At 37.8% G+C, this 24,477-nt stretch overlaps 1 protein-coding gene across 1 annotated transcript in view; it reads right to left on the minus strand.

The window, feature by feature from the left end:
* LOC107716137 (S-adenosyl-L-methionine-dependent tRNA 4-demethylwyosine synthase-like) overlaps window positions 1–24,477 on the minus strand; it is a 74,054-nt gene that overhangs the window by 25,308 nt on the left and 24,269 nt on the right. Inside the window, exons 5-7 of the mRNA XM_016522522.1 lie at window positions 17,561–17,670; window positions 11,758–11,935; window positions 8,880–9,015 (exon numbers count right to left, since the gene is read on the minus strand). Of these exons, the coding sequence (XP_016378008.1) occupies window positions 8,880–9,015; window positions 11,758–11,935; window positions 17,561–17,670 (424 nt within the window). The remainder of the gene's footprint in view (window positions 1–8,879; window positions 9,016–11,757; window positions 11,936–17,560; window positions 17,671–24,477) is intronic.

A 24,477-nucleotide genomic window follows, 5' to 3' on the forward strand; every position in this document is an offset into this window, starting at 1 on the left:
GCTCCCTCCTGCTCTTGGTCGGGTTCACCCTGTGTTTCATGTCTCTAGGGTTAAACCTGTGTTTTCTTCTCCCCTTAACCCTGCCGGCGATCGTCCAGCCCCCCCACCCCCTCGTCTTGTGGATGGCTCCCCTACCTATATGGTTAGATTACTCGACGAGCGGCGCCGCGGCAGGGGGTTTCAGTATCTCGTGGACTGGGAGGGCTATAGTATCTCGTGGACTGGGAGGGCTATGGCCCAGAGGAGAGATGATGGGTGCCGTCCCGGGACATTTTGGACCATTCGTTGATCGAGGACTTCCGTCGGCGACGAGGTAGGCCTCCTCCTGGGGCGCCTGGTGGCGCTCCTGGGAGGGGGGGTACTGTCAGGTCTCGGGTCTGATCACCTGAATTTTTACTGTCTCTGTGTTCGTGTGGTGTGTTGTGTACATGGCTTTGTTTTGACAGCTCGCCACGTGCTCGTTGTCTGCGTGGTTGTGTCTCCGCCCCCCCCATTGTTTCCCTGCTCCTTAGCTCATCTTCTCTCACACCGGATTCCTGTTTGTCTCGTTATCTTCTCCTTATAGCTACCCGTGTTTTGTCTCTGTGTCTTGTGTTTCGCAGGTGGATCCTCCTGACCTGACCAGCGTCCCGGCGGAGTACTGCGACCTTCGTGCGGTTTTCAGTAAGTCCCGGGCCTCCTCGCTTCCTCCGCATCGTCCCTACGACTGTGCCATAGACCTTCTCCCGGGTACTTCTCCGCCTAAGGGTCGTCTGTATTCCCTTTCCAGTCCTGAAAGAGAGGCCATGGACAAGTATATACGTGAATCACTACAGGCTGGGCTCATTCGCCATTCCTCCTTTCCCGCCGGCGTGGGGTTTTTCTTCGTTCAGAAGAAAGATGGCTCCCTACGTCCTTGTATTGATTACAGAGGTTTGAATGACATTACTGTAAAAAACAGGTACCCCCTACCTTTAATGTCTTTTGCTTTTGAATTGTTGCAGGGAGCTCGGGACTTCACCAAATTAGACCTCCGCAACGCCTATCATCTGGTGCGCATTCGGGAGGGGGATGAGTGGAAGATGACATTCAACACCCCCTCGGGACACTACGAGTATCTGGTTCTTCCGTTTGGTCTGACCGACAGCTCGCCACGTGCTCGTTGTCTGCGTGGTTGTGTCTCCGCCCCCCCCATTGTTTCCCTGCTCATTAGCTCATCTTCTCTCACACCGGATTCCTGTTTGTCTCGTTATCTTCTCCTTATAGCTACCCGTGTTTTGCTGTCTTTTGTCAGACTGTTGTGGTTAATACCATAGTTCTGGCTGCTATAGTCATGATTGTTTACCTGTCCTGTCTTGCCTCGCTCAGGCTCCAGTGCTCGTAGCTGCAAGTAATTTTCCAGCACCTCTCTGTGCGCTCAGGTTCCCGGCGTCCCTGGGTCTCCTTCGGACTCTCCAGCGGATTACTCTGCCTCTCGCTCAGATTAGCGGGCTGCCTTGCCGGCCTCGTCTCTGCTGACCTGCCAGCCTTTGTCACCCACCCACCTGGGTAGTAGAAGAATCTACGTTCTCACGAACTGTCCGCTGAAGCGCTCTCTTCTATTTCTGATTATTTCTGGTCAATAAAGCCACTGTTGTACCCGCATCTGAATCCAGCCTATTTCCTGACAATTACATGCAGTTAATAATTTATCAGACACTGATAGTTATGTTAATTCTATTTTTAAAATGTAACGTACTGTAATAATCTATAAGCATATTTAACAATAGGTCGAAGACAAATAATTACAAAGTGTTTAACAGCGATTTTGGTCTGGCCTGTAGATACAGTATGTTGTTCCATGCGCCATCTGGTGGATATTCTGTGAAGCACAACACATTTATTTAAATTCTATTTTCCAGGGTCTCGTCAATAGTGTGCTGGGTGACATGATTAATCAATTTGTCTTTGTGTATTTGGATGATATTCTTATTTTTTCCCCCTCTCTCCAATTACACACCCAGCACGTTAAGACGGGTCCTCCAGCGTCTGTGGGAGAACCAGTTGTTTGTCAAGGCGGAGAAGTGCGAATTCCACGCCGAGTCTGTTGCGTTCCTTGGCCACATCCTCTCTTCCAGGGGGATCAAACCTGACCCTGCTAAGATAGAGGCTGTCGCTAAGTGGCCCATCCCCGACAATAGGTCGAAGACAAATAATTACAAAGTGTTTAACAGCGATTTTGGTCTGGCCTGTAGATACAGTATGTTGTTCCATGCGCCATCTGGTGGATATTCTGTGAAGCACAACACATTTATTTAAATTCTGAAAACGCGCTGATGGGATTCAGCGGCATTCCGCGGGACGAATTGCAGCATGCCGTGGGGAAAAAACAGGCATTCTTAAAGGCCACATCTGTAGATTACACTATTAGGCTACTTTGGCCATCACCGATTATGGATCAACTAACAATCTATAAAGGTGCAAAATGCATTTACTTACACATATTTGAGATTTGAGATATTTCATGATATAGTTAACACGTTTGGGAATATTCCGAATAAAAAGGAAAAAAAATTTATAAAACATAAGCCTATATCAATAATACTTATATATGTAGTGCTGCTGTGTGTCATGACAAGCATGATGACCAAAATTTTATATCACAATATGAGTAATTTTATATCACTTAATATCACAGAAAAACTAACATAAGCCTTAAAAAAGGACAAAAAAACTAATTAGCAAAAGGACAAAAAAACTACAATAAATAAATTAATAAATAAGAAAAATAAGATAAGAAATGCTACATATATTGTATAAATTAATGAAAAACTCTGCATAGTTTTCAGTGTGTAAATTAAATTTCTTAATATTATTAAAGTTACAAAAGTGATTTAGTCAAGAGCAGTGATATTGCCAGTATATCACCCACCCCTATGTAGCGTCTGGACCAATCAGACACACCATTTTTCATTTGATTTAACAAATCAATTATTCATTAGATTAACAAACATTCACAGACCCCTCACCCAATAAACATACTGGGTGCCAAGATGTCTGTGAACGAGGTGGTCATTACTGTGTTTCACTCGCTGAGTGAAGCTAAATGTGTAATACTGTACTTTAGCATTCATGTGTGAGGCACACATAACTACATATATGTTTAAACCGGCTTTAACTTACAGTTCGCTACACCTACATGTTATTTTGCCTCAACATGTCATGATGTGACTGAATAATTCACTCAGATTTGGACTACTAAGCAAAGTGGCGTTGTTAAAGTCACTTTTTTAATATTCTGCATAAATAAAATTTGCAACTTGGATGGAAACATCCAAAACTACTCAAAATACCTTAGCAACTATACAGAAATGCTGTGGCAACCATCCAAAACACCATGGTATTTTCTTCTTTTTCTTCAAAAAAGTAATCTAGTTACAAATTTGAAATGGCTGCACTTTATTAAACTAGGATCTATAAGAAATAAAGTTTCTGTGACTTGGAAGCAACAATATTGTATTGATAAGAGCAATGTTAACGTGTTCCAAGAAAGAAAGAAAGAAAGAAAGAAAGGAAGGTCATGAGTAAATTATGACAGTTTTCATTTTTGTGTGACCTATCCATTGTAATGTAGATTTGTTTGTGCTAATTTCAGACATATTGATCAAAACTCTTCTAAATCTTCCATCTACCAGTTTCTAGAGAAAAAGAGACTTTTGAAAGTTGTTATTTAAGACATGCCTCTGAATTGTTCTCATCCCAGGGAGGACGGGTCAGCAGCTGACACAGAGGGCATGGCATTCGTTTTTACAGTTGATAAATAAAAAAAAGTCCATGGCACACTCTACTGAAATACAGGGGGGAAAAGAAAGAAAGGAAAAAACAGTCAATAATTAAACAACACTGGGTCGTTGTTATTGTATCAGACACTTGCACTTAACATTATGAAAATCAAGCTCAAATGGAGTTAACAAGGTTTTTGGCCGGTGAATGAGGAGATCTGTTTTGTCTGTCAATAGAACGGCCGCATCTGAGGCAAGTGCATCGCATTATACGCTTTCATCAACTTTTACAGGTTATTTAACGTTTATTGTTGCTATATGGGCGCTTAGTTTTTCTTGATATTTAATACACTTGGCCAAAATCTCATGATATAAACGATTAAGCGCTTATGCACAGGATATTTAAAACGTAGGCCTACAGAAGTATAGGCTATTGGCTAGACGGCAAATAACCTACTTTTCCTCTCTTCAAACACACAAAAACATTAGCCTTTACAGACATAGTGTCTGAGTAAAGAAAACGGTGTACTATTCAAACATCAGTTATTTATTTACCCTTGCATTGCGAAAAAGCGGAGATCTGTCTCCAGGCTGTGCTCGGCGCGTCAATCTGAATGAAGGCGGAGTGAAGTTACGAGGTTTAGAACGGCCGCATCTGAGGCAAGTGCATCGCATTATACGCTTTCATCAACTTTTACAGGTTATTTAACGTTTATTGTTGCTATATGGGCGCTTAGTTTTTCTTGATATTTAATACACTTGGCCAAAATCTCATGATATAAACGATTAAGCGCTTATGCACAGGATATTTAAAACGTACAAAGTATATTGGCTAGACGGCATATATCCTACTTCTCCGTTCTTCAAACACACAAAAACATTAGCCTTTACAGACATAGTGTCTGAGTAAAGAAAACGGTGTACTATTCAAACATCAGTTATTTATTTACCCTTGCATTGCGAAAAAGCGGAGATCTGTCTCCTCCAGGCTGTGCGCGGCGCGTCAATCTGAATGGAGACGGGGTGAAGTTAAGAGGTTTTGCTGAGAGCTTGATGATCCAATGGCATTACGAAGTTTTACTGACAAGTTCTTTGTAATACTTATCATTGGTTAAATATTTGTAAAACCCTCTGATTTAAAATAATGAAAACGAATTATAATAGAGATATGAAGTTTGGATAATTTTTCACGGCACACCTGACTGGGCTAGGGTATGGCAACTTCCATACTCTGCCATACGGAAACGCCGTCCCTGTTCTGTACCATAGCAAGTCGAATAGCCTCTATCTGAATCCTTGGCAAACACTGCTGCCTTACACCTCTGTATGTGGGTTTCTGAGAGCTGAAACAATTTCCATGTGCAATAAATTCATCTCTTTACTTTATGGTACACAATCTATAACAAGGCACTTTGACACACTTGTACTAAAGCAATGGTTTATTCTCCCAACTTGGAGAAACATAAGGCCCTTTTTCATGAAAAAAAAACTGTGAAGATGCCACCTGCTATTACACACTATTCACAGTTTATTTATGTAATGGAGAAAATGTCATCTGTGATCCACATAATGTCTCCAATAGACAATCACGCACAATAAAAGGCACTCATATTTTGAAGAGAAAAACGTTCTTGCTCAAAAACATCATTACGATCCCCTGCTCTGCTGCAAAGCAGTACATTGAGCTGAAACAGGGTGTGAACTTCAAATAGAAAGGAAAGACAAGAAAAGTGTCAGAGACCAGATGCAAAGACGTTCAATCCAGTGTCTCCCAAAGGATTCTGCCTATATCTTAATTACCCAGAGTCAGAACCCTTCAACTGAAGCACAACACACAGCATGTTTCTTTCTTACTCAAACTCTCTTCTCTTACTTCTCTTTTTTAATTTAGTGTCTTCATCATCAAGAATCCATTGGAATTTAAATATATATATATATATATATATATATATATATACACACCAAGAGGACATTAGAACACACAATCTATAACAAGGCACTTTGACACACTTGTACTAAAGCAATGGTTTATTCTCCCAACTTGGAGAAACATAAGGCCCTTTTTCATGAAAAAAAAACTGTGAAGATGCCACCTGCTATTACACACTATTCACAGTTTATTTATGTAATGGAGAAAATGTCATCTGTGATCCACATAATGTCTCCAATAGACAATCACGCACAATAAAAGGCACTCATATTTTGAAGAGAAAAACGTTCTTGCTCAAAAACATCATTACGATCCCCTGCTCTGCTGCAAAGCAGTACATTGAGCTGAAACAGGGTGTGAACTTCAAATAGAAAGGAAAGACAAGAAAAGTGTCAGAGACCAGATGCAAAGACGTTCAATCCAGTGTCTCCCAAAGGATTCTGCCTATATCTTAATTACCCAGAGTCAGAACCCTTCAACTGAAGCACAACACACAGCATGTTTCTTTCTTACTCAAACTCTCTTCTCTTACTTCTCTTTTTTAATTTAGTGTCTTCATCATCAAGAATCCATTGGAATTTAAATATATATATATATATATATATATATATATATATACACCAAGAGGACATTAGAACACAGATAAATTGGTGAAGATTATTAGTTGATTTTGAAATAAAATCCTATCAACACCAAACAAAATGGGGATACTGTTTCTATTGTTGTAATGTTGTAATTCAACAGCTCGTTCAAAGACGTTTGATGTTTGTAGACTTGCACCGAACAAACTCTAATTTAAATTCAACACCCAGTGATGTATAAATGGATTCCTGCCCATTTTGTGAAAGTGTCTGAGGCGGGTTATTGCTGTTATACGTTCCCTGCAACTGGTTTTATGGCAAAGCTCCTTTTCAAGGTCATGAAGTCACACAGGAGAACATATATCTCAGGCAGGGCACTTTCAAGGTACCTGCTAATAAAAGTAAGAGATATTTAAAAGCTCCTATATTAAGTTCTTAAAGCTAGTTTATCAAGAACAGGTTTGAGTTTTGTACAGTGAACAGAAATTACATAAAAAAACAACTAAATTAATGTAAACACTAAACAGTGTATAATAAATACAGATTGTTGGCCAATATCTGAAAACCAATTAAGCAGAATGTGCACTAACAGCAAAATTAATTAAGAAATTAAGGTTGTTGTTACAAGGGAAAAGCGAAAAAAATGGAATACAACTGTTATGGTGATTAATGTTGAGAATAAAACAGCCATTAATGGTTTTGTATTTATACTTGTGTCTTATTAATCTCTGGCAAATAGAAGTCAGAAACAAATGCTTCGTAATTAAATCTTTCATATGCGAGAGTGGTGAATAAGCCAAAGCACAATTAGTACAAAAAATGGTAGACAAATTGCGCAAGGAATCAGTGTCAGTCTAGACAGGTCAAGTTCAAGTGATGGAAACACAGCAGGTGTCAGCCACATGAAATTCTCGCTTTTGTCTCACAGAGCCAGATTTTCAGCATCAGTATAAAGTCTGGTAACACTGTAGCTTATTCTGGTCACAAATCGCCCACTGAAACAGGAATGGCCAGTTTGAATGACATAAGTTTATCTTCAAAACAAACCTTTATTGCTTCTTTCATTCGCAAGTCGCTTTGGATAAAAGCACTATACTGAATGCCTCACAATCCTGCTGCCTACAGTGCCATCAGTGTTGAGTTGCTCTCTTCAGCTAGAAAACGACACTGCAGGTGATCTCAACTCATTAGAAAACAGAAGTGCACTTTTTGTTCTTGTGTCTTCCTTTTTATGACTCATATACAGTGGGTACGGAAAGTATTCAGACCCCCTTAAATTTTTCACTCTTTGTTATATTGCAGCCATTTGCTAAAATCATTTAAGTTATTTTTTTTTCCTCATTAATGTACACACAGCACCCCCTATTGACAGCAAAACACAGAATTGTTGACATCTTTGCAGATTTATTAAAAAAGAAAAACTGAAAAATAAATTTAAGGGGGTCTGAATACTTTCCGTACCCACTGTATGCACACATGTACAGACACACACACATAGAGTGAGTGGTCTGTTCAATGGCAAATGCAGGGAAGTCATTACACAAGTTTAGCACACAGGCGCAGTGAATCATCTCTGAATGATGGCACTTAAAATCATTAAGCAGTAATGCCAAGGCCCCCGGTGTAACAAACTGCTTTTGTCATCTCAGCATGCTGAACCCAGAGTAAGAGCCGTTGATGGACAGCACCTACGCATCCACTACATCAAGCTAGCATTTTTAACAGAACTTCAGCTCAAAAATGCAGTTAAAACTGAAGGCATTTATTCAACACCTTCTTTTGACGTTAAAAAATGACATTGTTACAGGCCGACGCACGTTATTACTCAGATAAATCACAGGATTTGGGTTAAGATGAAATCAATCCTGGAGCTTTGCAGTCATGATGTTTGGAATTAACATAATCGATAGCAGGGATTTCCAGAGTGTTTTGTAGAGGCCTGATATGAATTACAGGCAAAATAATGAGTGAAGAGAAGCGAGAAGAACAGCTTTCGGCAATTAAATAATGATATTTATGGCCAGCAACAATTGAATTTTACACGCAGTAACGCACAACAGAACTATTAACCCTGAAAAACACTTAATAAATGTTGACTTTAGCGATTGTGTACCACGGTCTCTTCTGTCTTCATTTCATGGCCTGTGCAAAGACACAATGATTATTATTAAAGTAAATTATCAGGAAATTATTATTCTGGAAGTGAACTAATCCTTTAAGAGCAATGGTGCTGATGTCCAAGTTCAAGCTGATTCATTAGGATCCACTATTTAAAGATCACAAGCAACATAAAGGGTTACTCAGGGTCTTGTACTCTTTATAATTACAGTTCTGTTTGGGTTTCTTGCTAAGCAAAGGTCAACATGGGTGACTGTTGACAACAGTTGGTCCTAAAAAAGGACTCAGCTTCTTTCAGACTAATATTGCAAAAGCAGCCTTATATGTCTAGAACAACAGTCCCACCACTAAGACCAGAATTTCAGATTTTTTCCCCATCTAAATGTGCTTTTCATGTTGTGTGACTATGAAGTCAGCGAGATGGCAGTATTACATGCACAAAACAAATCAACTGTTCTACCAGAGTCAAAACTCTTGTTTTATCTGGCACTTAAGGCACAGTGGACCTACCTTTTCACCAAGCGCTCTGAGACTGTCCAAGAAGCGCTGCCAGAAGTCTTTGAAGAGGGGACGGTCAATTTTCTTCAGACTGTCCTTGGTGCTGGCATCAACGCTGACGTAAAGTTGTGTAACAGGCACAAGACTCCTATAGACAGAGAAAAAGAGTTGGAGGGAGAATTAAATTAGCATTGTATAAAAAAAGTATTGCTTTTTAACATATTAACAAAACTGAAGAATAATGGAGTGCAGTTAAGCATCAGGATCTAAACCATTTTTGGCCAGCCAGAGCAAGAGGCTCTATTGTATTGTATTCTTTGTCGCTGTGCATGAGTACAACACAAAGCAGCACGCAACTAAGTGATTGAGTTTTTGAGAAAACTGGAGTTAAGCCAGGAGTAGGAAATGTGTACATTCAGACAATGACAACAACTGCCAGAGCTGCATTAGCCAAATTAGACTCAATTGCTCAGTACAACTCTGGAACTGAGCTCTGCCTACAGTACCTGTATCAGCCTATCATCATTTTAGTAAAGACATGGTATTCCTAATTAGGGGATGTCAGTGTATACAGTGTAACATTGCTGGCCACTATGCAGTAAAGCAAGGTATCTGAGTGATAAGTGACGGGCAGAATCTTCTTTGTGGTTTCCCTATGGGCAAGTTAGACAAGTCGATACTGCCACTGGTTTCCAAAACAGACAAGCTGACATGCTGACCCAGTGTTTCCTTCAAACATTGGAGTCATCTTTAAAACATCTAGAAAAGAGTAGATTTACATTCATTCACAAAAATCTCAGCAGGCAGATGATAACCTCCTCGTGTTCTGATTCTTAGCTATTTTTGTACTCCTAGATCTCAGCAAGGCTTTTGACAGTCTGACACAATATTTTCCAGATATTAGCATTTAGCATCACTGATACTGCTCTCCTCTGGTTAATATCCAACATTAATGAAAAGCATTAATTTCTACGGAACCAAATCAAGTCCTGCTCCCATTGCTCACGGTGTCCACCAGGGTTCCGTTCTGGGCCCTTTCCTTTTTAAATTTACATAAATAATTTGATGGCATGCACTCAAATACCACTGCTATGCCAATGAAATGCAAATCTGTATCTGCTGACAGGTCTGGACAGGATTTCCTCTTCCAATACACTTGTATCCATGACGTTAAAAGTGTCCATGGCTAACTTTCCTAAACTCAATCCCGACAAAACCAAAGTTGTTTTATCTCACTCCAATCTGTTTAGATGTTTTATTAAAGCCCTCATCCATTAAACTGATTTTTGACTTCATCCTCAGCTTTAAGTCACACATTAATCTTGTCAAATGTCTTTTCTCCACCTCCTTGCATCACAATATCTTGATTACTCGTTTCAACTTCTTTCCTGCTCTGCCAATTTATTAACAGTTCCCAGGCTCAGACTGCCATCCTTGGGTCCTTCACACCTTAAAACCTAATTAAAACTCATAAGTTTACTCGGGGGTTATTAAAATGTTTATGCTTTTGTCTTCTGTAATCAGTTTGTCCTATTTTTGTTGTACTTTTTTCCAGATTTTTTTATTCTTTTTGCCACATGATTTACAGTTGTTCCAGTTGTTCATTATCATGCATTGTGAAGAATCCTTAAATTAGAGATAAGTGCTAAGGCAAAAAAAAAAAACTATTATTATGACGCAAAAATACTGTAAATAATTTTAATTTTAAATTATTTTTAATTAATGAATTGCATTTGTAATTCTAAAATCTAAGAGTGAATGTTTTAGAACTGCAGATGTTTGTTTTTTTATTACTTTACTGAAAATGGACAAATGGACGAAAATGGATGAATAGAAGTGCTCTCTTGCCCTGCACATTCATTTGTCTACACTATGTTAAAATTAATGCACATAAATAAAAACTAAAAAAGAAAATGCTATTTAAATAATATACTAAAACACAAGCTCTTTAAATATATAAGCCAATCAATAACAATGAAATAAGTCTCAGCATCATTGGTTATTTTGAGTTGTTAGTGTGAGGTTGTGCCAGTGTACCATTTCATCTTTTTCTTCTGAAAAGAACGCAATAAAACATTAGCATACTGATATGAGTAAAGCAGCAGGTCCAGGATCTCATTATAGCAGCATATAAGAAAGCAGGGAAGGCTCATTGCTGGGACCCTCAGTGAATATAATGTTTTGCCTCTGTTGGTTTGTTTATCACGCAAGAAAAGGCTTGCTTCAGCAGAGAAGCGTGACAAAGCTTGCAGCTATGAGATAAACAACAACGATTGGTAAGTGTTTCTCACTTCCTCAGCACACTGCCAACATGATATTCGAGCAGCTGAGGTGACGTCCCCTCACCCTCAGATAACCTGCCTGATCTGTGAGAGGATTCGGTGTGCAGCAGTCTGGAGAATGAGGTGAGGATGTATTTTGCATTAGGCTGGGGAACAGAAAGAGAGCGATAGCTAAAAGCTTTTTGGCTGCTCCTGAAAACTCATGAATTTAGCACAATCTGGTGGAATTGGAGGAGCTGGGAGTCGAAGAAGCTGTGATTTGCAATTCAGAGCCTGATTATGGCTTATCAGTCCAGTTACAGCCGGAGTGGGACTTCAAAGACTGAGGGAAAACTTCAAACTGGAGGATGTTCAGCTGTTAGAACTACTGCAGATACAGAGAACAAACGCATGCAAAAACAGGCTTTGTCTGTAGGCACCAGATCAGAATCACTGAATGATACATGACAAGATACATAATCTTATACATAATCATCATAGACACTGATGGGAATGTGTGCCCACAATATTAACATTAGTGGATGACCGACAAGTGTTTTTTCAGTAGCCGATTCAGCATTTAGTCCCCAAGCTGGACAATTCCTTTACCTAAAGGTTTTAAATCCCACCTGATCTCCTCAGGGAACTGGGCGTTTGTGACGAGGAAGCTGGATATGTTCTGCTGGTGAAGGAGTCGAAGGAAGGAGTGGATCTCAGGATACATAATAGGTTCACCCACCAGAGACAGAGCACAGTGCTTCACAGTGAGGCCCTCTTCAAAGCGCTCGGGACGCACTCCTGGAACACCTGTTATGTGAAACACACACCAAATAGATAAAAAGTGGTCAGTGGTTATTTGGCCATTTGTTAAAGCTAAAGTGTGTAGTTTCTTTGCAACTAGGACCACAAGCAGCACAAGCTGTCATTGGCCGTACAAGCAGATAATCCCACCCCCAACTCAAGCCATTGGTTGAGCCAATGTCAGGATGTGGTGCTATTCCCAAATAACAACATAACTAGGGCCCTTTTAAATCCGTTTTACTTTTTCCCAAATTCCTTTTTTTTTTTTGGGATTCTGTTTTTTTTTTTCCTAAACTCTGTTTTAATGGTAAAATTAATCAAAAAGCAGGTCTAATTAATTTAAATCATGAAACTTACATAATTTACCATCAATGTATTAAATGTTAAACAAACAAAAACAAAAACATTTTTGTTTTTCCAGAAGTACTATGTGTGTTTGCTTGTGCGTTTACATTTTTCTATTAAATACATTTTGGTAAATAATTTTTCTGGTAAATATTCTTTGAAAATAAATGTTCTAATAATAATTTTATTAGTGGTAGTAGTACTATCCTTACATTCAGTAATATATTTCTGTCACAGTTTCTTCAAGTTAAACCTTTTTTTAAATTTTATTTTTATTTCATTCACACAGAGACACGCAGAACATGCAGGATTCATATTTTAAAAATTTTTGCAGCTTAATATTCACAGACTCTAGTCCATATCGCGTTTTGATTTAAGCGTACTGACTTACTTAGATTTATAGATTTACTCATCCAAAATTGCGTGACATTTCGCATTATAAAGTAATTTCAATTTTTATGACCGGATTCTGCCATTTCGTCCGTGCTTTCCACATTGCGGATATCATAAGGGGCCTACTTAACTTACCTCTTTACTACCATACTACAAAATTACCTAGCTAGTCACAACTGTTCCCAGAAACTGTAGTAACATCATTTGTTCGAACCACGTCGGTTCAACAAAATAGAATTATTGTTAATTACATCACGCAGGTGGTGGAATAATAACTTCTTGGTTCAAGAACCAAATCATGTCAGATTATTTATGTAATTTATAAACATGGCATGTGAGGACTATTTTGCCATTTTTGTTCTAAATTTTTCTCTTTATCAATGGTAAAAAGCATATTCACACATGTGTACTCTGAAAAAAGTGCTTTTTTTCTTGACAAATTAAAAGATGAAAGAAATTCGCATACATATGAAATAACAGATACTGATTGAAAAACATTCTGTCTGCAAATGTTTTTTTGGGACAATTTTTTCAGGAAACAAAAGAACTTAAAGGGGTCATATGATGCGATTTCAATTTTTCCTTTCTCTTTGAAGTGTTACAAGCTCTTGGTGCATAAAGAAGATCTGTAAAGTTGCAAAGACTAAAGTCTCAAATCCAAAGAGATATTCTTTATAAAAGTTAAGAGTCAACCACGCCTACCTAAAACTGCTCGTTCTAACACGCCCCCACATGTCTACATCACGATGTGGGAAGATTTGCATAACGCCGCCCAAATGTTCACGCAAAGAAAGAAGGCGTAACTTTTATTCTCGCTGTAGTATTGTTGTTGCTGCCGCCATGTCGGGAAGGCGCTGTGTGTTTCGTTGTGAAAGCGAAACTACTTTGTTTGGCCTTCCAAAAGAGGACGATATCCGCTTCGTCATGCCTAGAGCTGATCCGTAAAAAAGCTTTGTAAAAATCGACGCGTTTCAGAAAGGCGGCATAGAGAAGAAACAATAATGTACAGTATGTGGAAAATAATGTGTTTTTTGAACTTTAAACCACATAAACACATTTCATTACACCAAATACACAAAATAATGTTCTTTTTAGCAGCATCATATGACCCCTTTAAGAATTATTTTGGGAAACTCACCCAAAGTTGGGATGAGGAAACGGCAATGTTTTTAAAGCACAAGAGTCACACGGTTTACTCTGAGTGAAATCAACCAATCAACAAATATCTTAAAGCTGTCGCAGCAAATTAAACTCAGAAAAACTTTTTAACTTGTTTTAATCAGCCCATTTAAAGTCTAAGACCAAAGAGACAACTTTGGAAAAATAGGGGACTGCAGGCAAACTCGAAATTGGTTTCCTGCGAGTTAGCAATCTTGACAACAACAAAAAAAGATAATTAACAAACTGTATTCTAATCAGACTGACAACAATAATAAAAAATGTATTTAATCTGTCAAAGAACTAACACTAGTGCAATTTCTAGTAGCCACACATTTTGCTCCCTCTGGAGTCTGGCTCCATTTTTGTGCTCTGTACCCTCTGCACAGCATGCTTCCTGGCCTTTCATCCGCTCTGTGTTCCCTTGTTAGTGCGTTTGTTTACTCAGCCCTGGGTCATCATGTCTTACTTCTGCTACATGGAGCAGTGATGTCACTGCTAAATGTCAACTTCGCCACCAAGCCAGAGCGGATGGTGAGACCAAGACGACGATGCGGAGGTGGTGGAATGCACACAGACTTGCGCACACACACATCTGGCTCTAACTCAGACACTGGAACAAAACCTACAGAGGTCTCCATCAGTAGCCTCAATTTCTCTGGCTCAGATGCACCAAAAGTGATAATCTTTGGACCAAAAGATATGTACTGCTTTAGAAAAACATTCCCTGTCCATTTCTCAAAACTTGAAGAAAAAAAAAGCTTTAGGAACATTATTAGACTTCTGAAAAAAAATTCAACCAGAACAGTAGACCTTGAGTAATGTTCATTTTAGAAAATACTAACGTTTGACATCTGTACTGAAAACAGATGATCAAAGACAGATGTCTTGAGTTTCGAACAGCAGAAACCTTAATTTGCGAATGATAAAATCGAATCAAACTGACTTTGGGACTATGCCACCCCACCTAATAACATTTCCAGCAGATATCATCAGAAAACTCCCTTTCTTAGCTGCAGATCTGTTTTGTAGCCATCTACGCTAGACATCTCTGATGAATTTTTCAGACTACTGCAGACGGAGAAAGAAAAAAAACATCAAAAAGTCTCCAAATCACCCCATATTCTGAAGTACGAAGGCAGTGCGGTAAAACAAAACCAGTGATGTTAAGGGAGACGCTTCAAACGCTAAGAAAAAGCGCAATGGAGTCAGTTCCCATATTAAGGTCCTTGAAAACCCATCTGGTGTGCCCCCTCAATCCCAAGAAAGTCTGATCCAGATGTCCACCAAAGTACTTGAACTTTGGATCTGGCAGTGAAATCACAACCAATTATGAGTTGACGTCACCTGATTGTTGAGATGAGGAATGAGACAGGAATGTGTTACATCCCAACGGGCACATTTTGGAGGGAAAAGGAAATTTGCTGGCATTAGATTGTTTTATGACACAATATTGGTATGTCATTGCAAAATTAGTCCTAAGAGTGCAGGACATCATTTTCTGCCATGACTTACCTAAATCACAAAGAATTTGCCATCAAAACAGAGATGTTTTCCCGTGGCAGTAACATTTGACTTGATAAAAGCAGCATGATTCATTTCACCATTTAATTGACTAATTTGTCATTGCGCTGATGCTTTTATCCAAAGCAACTTAGGTTTGGGAAATGGCTCACTATCAATTCATGAGCTTGAATTTAAAACAAATTGGTCACAGGATGTTCTGTATTATTGCAATTAAAAACTACACTTACATCATATGATTTTTAAAATAATTTTATTCTACCTACCTGAACAATTCAGAATTGTGTTAACAGTTCAGGAACTGAATTGAAATTTTTAAAAGCATTTTCAATTCTGCATGGCATACAATCCTGCCTACAGTCCACGCTCAGTTGACCATTTAATTAAAGAGATAGTTCACCCAAAAATGAAAATTCTGTCATTAATTACTCACCCTCATGTCGTTCCAAACCCGTAAGAACTTCGTTCATCTTCAGAAAACAAATTAAATTTTTTTGCTGAATGCCGAGAGCTTTCTAACCCTCCATAGACAGCAACGCAACTACTACATTCAAAGCCCAGAAAGGTAGTAAGGACATTGTTAAAATAATATAAAACAGCGGAGAATGACGCGGAAGAGAAGAATTGTTGAATAAATTATTTTTGTTTTCGTTGCGCAAAAAAAGTATTCTCGTAGCTTCATAAAATTACGGTTAAACCACTGATGTCACATGGATTATTTTAACGATATCCTTACTACCTTTCTGGGCCTTGAACGTGTCAGGTGCATTGCTGTCTATGCAGGGTTAGAAAACTCTGATTTCATCAGAAATACCTTAACTGGTGTTCAAGGGTGAGTAATGACAGAACTTTCATTTATGGGTGAACTATTCCTATAATATCATGGGATTGAACCTAAAAGCTTTCAGTTAACAGCCCGGAACCCACCACACAACCACAAAACTCAAACTTCATGAAAGAAAAAGAGTAAACTTTTGTGCAGTCTGTGATTTTCTTTTTACATCAGATTTCAGCATTAACCATTCAACTGTTATATCACCCAGAAAGTTTGCAAAATGTTTTAAATCAATGATGAAGATGCACAAGGCAATGCAATGGGAAATTTAACTTCAGTTATGGTAGCTGGGAGTCAAAATAAATAAGAAGCGTTGTGAAAAAAATAAAATGCTGCAATCACAGATATTCCTATTCATATGGAATTAGATCTTTCAGAGGATGCCAGAGTTGTAAGAAAAACAGTATATTAATTGATCTGTTATATTTTTCAGGGGTTGTTTGAGAAAAAACACAGACACGTTTGATTCAGACAGGATCTATGAAACAGCAATTATCCAGATAGGAAAATTTATTTAATCCAAATAGGGCTAAAGAAACATTTTCTTTACCAACCGTACTCTCTTCACTGACCAGAAAAAAGGTATAAAACACTTTTAAAAAAGTTAAAAACAAAACAAAAACAAAAAACACAAATAAATAATAAAATAAAATTGTCCCCTCAATACATCTGTAAGGTGCAATATACTGTACATCTGTATGTAATGTAATGAGAACAATCTGCATAACTCTGTAGCACCTATGAGGCAAAACGACCAAATAAAACTCTCAAATGATTCTTTACAAATGAAGTCTCAGCGAGATGCCCTTTCCATCTGATCTCGGTCTGTCAAACTGATCCAGCAACAAACCTCATCCCCTTAATGCTGCTGAAAGCTGATGGATCCACTACTGATCTGATGCAGCAGATGTTGAAGAAAGTGACAAGGTGCAAATGAATAAATTAGAACCAGTCGAACTGCACTTAGAGCCTGTCCTGTTACTGCCTTCTGCAAACTGTAGTGACAGCTAAATATACCCCAGTGTCTGTTGGACAAACTCTGAAAACAGGAGGATGTTCAGAGTGTAGAGACGTCAACATAGTGTTATGTCACACAATGTTCGAAAAGCTTCCAACTGGATTTGTGCCTCTGAGGAAAAAGGATTTAAATATATTTGGCTATATTTATATCCCACCAGACAAACAAAACAAGTTATTTCTGTACAATTACAGTGTAGAGGCCTATTAACAGCATGTGTGAATATTCTGCTGTAAGTGAAGTTTGTGGCACAACAAGATTTCCCAAGCATACTTTTATTTCACTTATACATCAAAATAAAAACAGACCTTAAAATTCACAGCAGAAGAGGTCAGCTGAAGGTAACGGGAGTCCTTACCTCTGAACTGGCGAATCATGTTCCTGTGGTTCTCCACAGCCTCTTGAATGATCTTCTCAGCCGGGTCCATTTTCCAGCGCCACTCTGTGCCCACCGGGTTGGTGTTGTGTCTGTACAGAGAGAATGAGAGAGGACAGGTCCTGTCAGCATGTCACCATCACCGCAGTCTCATTCCCCTGAGAACAACACCTGCACCCCCACTGCCCGCAAATTAGTGTCCTGTGACCCTCTCAACAGCTCTCACATCACATGAAAGGGCACAAATGCCAGGCAATGTGACCTTACTTCCGTCCCCTGCCACAAATAGCAACAGGAGCTAACAACGTTGAATGTGGCACCATATTCCTTCATTTAACCACGGGTAGAGCCAAAACCTATTATGAGGATGTACAAAACTACATTTTCAAAATCGACTAGTCAGTGGGTTGTCTGAACAACTAGCAGTTTTTTTTTCCAGTCAGTTTTTTAGTTTGAAGCTTAAAGGGATAGTTCACCCATTTAGTCATTTACTCACTCTTTTGTTGCAAACCTTTATAAGTTTCCTCTGTCGAAAAAAAAGAAGATATTTTGAAGAATGTGTGTATCCAAACAGTTGTCAGTTGACTTTCACAGTAGTTTTTGGCACCCGGCAACGGTTTGTTTCCCAGCATTCTTAAAAATAGCTTTTTTTTGTGTTCATCAGAAGAAAGAAACTCATACAGGTTTGGAACAACTTGAGGGAGAGTAAATGATAACAGAATTTTTACTATCCCTATAATTTATTTAGTTAAGAATCAGAAATGCGTTTTTAAAAGTTTAGAAAATAATGAAAACAAGCTAACTTTACAAATCAGGCCATTGTGATCCAATCCTATCCTGTGTGTATGCTTGGTAACCTGAACATTATTATTTACAAAAGAATGAATGAATTAATTAATTAATTAATGAAAATAATAATATTCTGGCCATTGTGACCCATTTTTAATGAAAAAGAAGAAGAAGAAACAACAACTATTAAAAAATAACCAAAAATGAATAAATAATAAATAATAACTAAAAATAAATTAAGAATTTATTAAGAACTCATGCCATTGTGATCCATTCATATTCAAAGCAAAGTCTGAGTAAAAATATTATTTGAAAAAAAAAGAAAGAAATGCAAACATAATATTTTCAATATAAAATAAAAAAGTAAAATAAGTGTGGATATGCTTGGAGAACCAAGACATCTCGGAGTAAAATAAATATTTTTTAAAAATCTATTATTTAATTAAAGAAACTTTACATTTTTTTTTTTTTTTTTTAAGTCTAATAAATAAGAGTACGCTTGGGGAAGCATGTCCAAGTAAAAAAAAATATTTATATATGTTAAAAATACTTGAAAACTTTTTTTTTTTTTAAATCTAATATTAAAAATTATAAAACTATGTGGGTATGCCTGGGGAATCAAAACAACCAAAACACCATAAAAACATTAACACTGATGACATCATTAACAATATTTGTCAAGATGGGCTTCTGGGCTGAAGAGCCCATGTTTGAGATGGGTTTAAGAGCTTTTCCTCTAATGCCTTTGCTCAGTTTCATGAGATACCACCTAAAATATCCAGCCCATCCACATGAAGAGGCCTCTTCAGACTCGATTTCGAGTGCCAATTTTAACCTAATTACTCCCCTTACACAGAGTTCAATATTTCCATCACATTCCCTGAAAGCGGAGGATTAAACGACTTTCGCATTTCGAAACTTCTTCAGCACATTTATTTGCATTATGTCATTAACTGTGTGGCATTTGAGGATACGCGCGTGCAGCATGTGGCAATGAAACGGATGAAAAATTTGATTAGAGCGACGCTCTGAGTCACAGTGGCATGACACAAAACACAACCCACGACGCGATCCGATACACTGCTTATACACAAGGGCATAAAAATAGAGTTCACTGACAGTCTCAGGACGATGATTTTTCTTCATTAAGCCCCATAATGCCACAAAATCAGCTGATTCAATGAGAAAATTGGATCCAAAATTACAGATTTACTCAACAGCAGGATCAAAGCCCTCTCTGAGACGCCTTCAATCTGCTGCGTTAATCTGACAGCGAAGCTCAAACTACAAACACAGAAGTTGGATTTTGTGCACTGGAGGCTGTCCCAGCACGTCCTGTCCCAGAGCTGAAGGGCAGGAGAAGTGTCCTGTTAGTTTATGGGTGGATGTATGTGTCACGCTCACAGTGACGTCCTTAAATCAAGTCCATCTCAGTCAGCGAGCAGCTTTCAGCTGTGCTGCAGCGTATGGGTCACTCGTGGTGGAAATCATCCCAGATCCACTCTTCAGAGGAGGTGCGCTGATGCTCTTTGACAGCTCTTTTTTCCCTCCACATAAAACCTCACTGCCAAGGACAGAAATACTGAATGCTACCTTCTTTCCACAAGTGTCACTGTGAATCATCACTGCTGCATCTACCTTTGCACTTCCAGTTCATTCAGATGGACATCACAGCTGTTTGCTCAGGCATTTTTCAAAGCATATAGGCTGATATTTTGAAGTACAGTACTGAAGCATTTTTATTATTATGGATGAGTTATGCACCAATCATTTAATTTTTAGGTTTAGATTTGTTCAAAATCTGAATATGAGCCATGCACCAACCTACTTCATATTTGCCAAAGAAATCTAATATTCTTTATTACAAATTTTAGTGTGCTGATTCCAAAAATAGTCCTTGTTTTGTTGTAGCACATCATACTTTTACAAAAAATATGAGCATTTTGTAGCATTTTTGCTTTTGACAACTATTCGTAAGGTGAAGAAGTATAGGCTTTATTGCTTAATCCAGAAAAACTGCCACAAAGACATGATTCCTATCTTCCTCTGAGACAGGTTTCAGGTTATTTGTTTAATTCTCAGATAGCTTTCACATCTACAAATGATTCTGAAGACATTATTTTATGCCTTAACCTGATTTCAACGTCAGAATTATGACCAGCAATGGAAGAAAATGCAAAAAAAGTTTTTTTGTGTGAAAAAGCTTATTTGTAAATAGTGTTAATTTCGTTAACAAAAACTATGATGAAAAATGTGACCCTGGACCACAAAACCAGTCTTAAGTCGCCGGGGTATATTTGTAGCAATAGCCAAAAATACATTGTATGGGTCAAAATGATCGATTTTTCTTTTATGCCAAAAATAATTAGGCTATTAAGTAAAGATCATGTTCCATGTTCCTACTGTAAATATATAAAAAATGTATTTTTGATTAGTAATATGCATTGCTAAGAACTTTATTTGGTCAACTTTAAAGGTGATTTTCTCAATATTTAGATTTTTTTTTTGCACCCTCAGATTCCAGATTTTCAAATAGTTGTATCTCAGCCAAATATAGTTCTATTTTAAACCATATATCGATGTAAAGCTTATTTATTCAGCTTTCAGATGATGTATGAATCTCAATATCAAAACTTAATTTTGATTAGTAATATGCATTGCTAAGGACTTCGTTTGGACAACTTTAAATGCGATTTTCTTGATATTTAGATTTTTTTGCACCCTCAGATTCCAGATTTTCAAATAGTTGTATCTCAGCCAAATATAGTTCTATTTTAAACCATATATCGATGTAAAGCTTATTTATTCAGCTTTCAGATGATGTATGAATCTCAATTTCGAAAAATTGACCCTTATGACTGGTTTTGTGGTCCAGGGTCACAAATGTTAGTTGACAAGCTTTTTTCTTATGACTAAAACGAGACAATGATGAGATGACAGTAAGGTCAATAAACGATAACTGTGACTATATCAACATGCAATATCACTGACGATAAAAGACGAGACTAAAATGTATTTAAAAAAATAAATACTATACCAAAAATCTCTTTTTATTTTCGTCGAAAAAAAAAGAGAGACAAAATATTCGGACTGCTGTATGCGCCAGCGGTTGCCAGAGATCAAGTTCAAATCCCCAAATCAGAGGTTCTCTTTTAATAGGAGACATTTTCTGCCCAGTGTTTTGGTTAATTTTTGCAATCTGGCAACCATGCGCACGCGCTCGCTCTTCATTACGGAAGTGCCAACGATGATCTGAAAACACCGACAAACCAGTAAGCTGGAGTTTAGCGATCTCCATGTGAGATGTTCGGTTTTAATGAAAGTGTCATTCAGCCGATTTGTGTTCTGTTATGATATCTCGATTATTTTGTTTGCGATTTGCTCTTACTCAACCGCTGTTGTTTTAATAGTGAAGCATTAATCGCAATTTGCAATTATTGGAATTACTATTAGGAATTTCACGGTTATAATATATCTTGTTTGTTTTTACCAGTTTTCATAATGTAGACAGAGAGAGTACATATCTAAGTGTTTGATATAAATTTAAATAATAAATAGGCAATAATAAACCAGTAAAATAGATGAGATAAAATAAACCATGTGTATGAGTCCACATTCTATTGATTTGTGCTTATTGTGAAAGTGCAATACATGAAGTGTAAATTTCTATAATAACAACAATGACGAAATTATGATAATGTTTTCATTGACTAAAACTAGACTAAAATGCTCAGACACTTAGTCAACTAACATTTGACTAAACAAAAACAGGACAAGGTTGACTAAATATGATAACCAGGGGTGTGAAGTAACGAATTACAAATACTCACGTTACCGTAATTAAGTCGTTTTTATCAGTAATTGCACTTTTTTGAGTAGTTTAAAAATTGTGTACTTTTACTTTTACTTGAGTACATTTTAAGTGATGTATCGGTACTTTTACTCCGCTATTTTCCTCCGTTTGTGGTCGTTACATGCTTATTTTAATTTTATTTTTATCCATCAACGTGATTGGATAGAGAGTAATACGTATCGTGACTTTCGTCAAATCAAATTGTGCATAGAAAACTTTAACCGCCAACTGTTTATCATGGCTGCTGGAAGCGCATTATTCAAGCATCAATTCTGTTGCATCTTCCTCTAACTTAATATGTTAAGGTAAATTTCGCGGATTTCTGCTTACTAAATGATTTGTATATATGCTTGCCTATCTACACGGCCTGAAATTTGGTGTGAGGTTGCGGGTATTGCATACAGTGTTAACTCCCGCAAGTGCCACGTTCGGTAAATTCCCACTCACCGATAAGACGCGCGATCTGCGCTGCCTCGTCTCTCTCTCGCGCGTGCGTTCTGCAGCAGTCACTTGGATAAGTCGTTGTTGCTTGTTGAACTTGTTGACTTTTGATGAGTTGAGCGCGTGATGCGCGCTGTGAAAAAGTGTGTTGGAAACACAAATTGAGCACCAATCTGCACCTTATTGATGACCCGTGGCGTTAATATACTGCATCTGTGCCAGCGCGTGATGTAATAAAACTGCAGCTCGTTAATAAACGTTTTTATCCATTTTATACAATCCGCCTTCATTTAGCAAGTGCACTCGCGCATAAACAATTTTCAAGTTCAACACTTTTTGTTCCGTTCAGTTGTGGATGCTGCTGATTCACCGAGACCGCCGCGGCTCAGCAAAGAGACATGCGTGTGTGTGTGTGTGTGTGTGTGTGTGTGTGTTTTCCTTTGAAAAAGTTTCCCCAGAAATAACTCGCTATTTAATGCATTTTTCCTTACAAATTGTATTATCAGCATAACAATTCGAGTAAATGTGTAAAAGATAGGGCATGAATTTGCCATCCTTCTAGAACAATGTGCATTTATGTTAAAATTGTAACAAATTATCAAGTTTAGTTATTTTTATTTCTTTATTGCAAAACGCTAAAACTGGCACCGTTTTGGAGAGAAATGGGCTCTCATTTTAACCCATATCATGGTGTGTGATGCTGAACTATGAGTTTCTAATGGTGTTTGTATTTGCACTGTTCTAAACATTAATATTTTATGTGCAACAACAGCATGCTGTCTCAGTGGCCTGACACATGATTTTAAATCTATTTTTTCAAACGTTATGATTTAAATGGGGATGATTGTACTGAGAATAACTTTCATCTTTTCTTCAACTGAATACTGTTTCCGTGCTGTTTTGATGTATTTTAAAGAGTTGGCAGTCAAAATTAAAACTGCTGGATAATAGATATTCTTCATTCTTTATGACAAACAAGATAATGTGAATTACAGAATGTACAACGTTTTTAAAATGTATAAATTGCGGCGTACAGCGTTTATTATGAGGGGGTAGAATCCACAGCTCAGTACTCACTACTCAATACTCATGAGTACTTTTAAATAGGCTACTCTTTTACTCTTACTCAAGTAGTTTTTTGGACAAGTACTTTTACTCTACTCACACTACATTTTTTGGAAGGTAATGGTACTTTTACTTGAGTATATTTTTTCAGTACTCTTTCCACCACTGGAGCTCAGGTGCATCCTGTTTCCACTGATCATCCTTGAGATGTTTCTACAACTTGATTGGAGTCCACCTGTGGTAAATTCAGTTGATTGGACATGATTTGGAAAGGCACACACCTGTCTATATAAACTAACTGGAATGAATGTAGTAACCACAACTGCATTAAACTATGTGATGTACAATTTTAATAGCAATTACCAGGCATGTAAATGCCTTAATCACATGTACATGTGCTTGGACGTACATGGATGCTGCGTATTGTTCACATAATTTCATTAATGAAGTTTGGGTCATGCATAAAAAAATACCGTCATGTACCGTGAAACCGGTATAATTTTGAAAAATACCGTGATATAAATTTTTGGTCATACCGACCAGCACTACTGCATCTGTGCCAATGCGTGATGTAATAAAACTGCAGCTCGTAAATAAACGTTTTTTTTTTAATCGATTTTATACAATCCGCCTTCATTTAGCAAGTGCACTCGGGTATAAACAATTTTCAAGTTCAACACTTTTTGTTCCATTCAGGTGTGGATGCTGCTGATTCACCGAGACCGCCGCGGCTCAGCAAAGAGACATGCGT

This window comes from Sinocyclocheilus rhinocerous, unplaced genomic scaffold, assembly GCF_001515625.1.
Source record: "Sinocyclocheilus rhinocerous isolate Xijiao unplaced genomic scaffold, SAMN03320098_v1.1 scaffold821, whole genome shotgun sequence".
Taxonomy (NCBI): Eukaryota; Metazoa; Chordata; class Actinopteri; order Cypriniformes; family Cyprinidae; genus Sinocyclocheilus; species Sinocyclocheilus rhinocerous.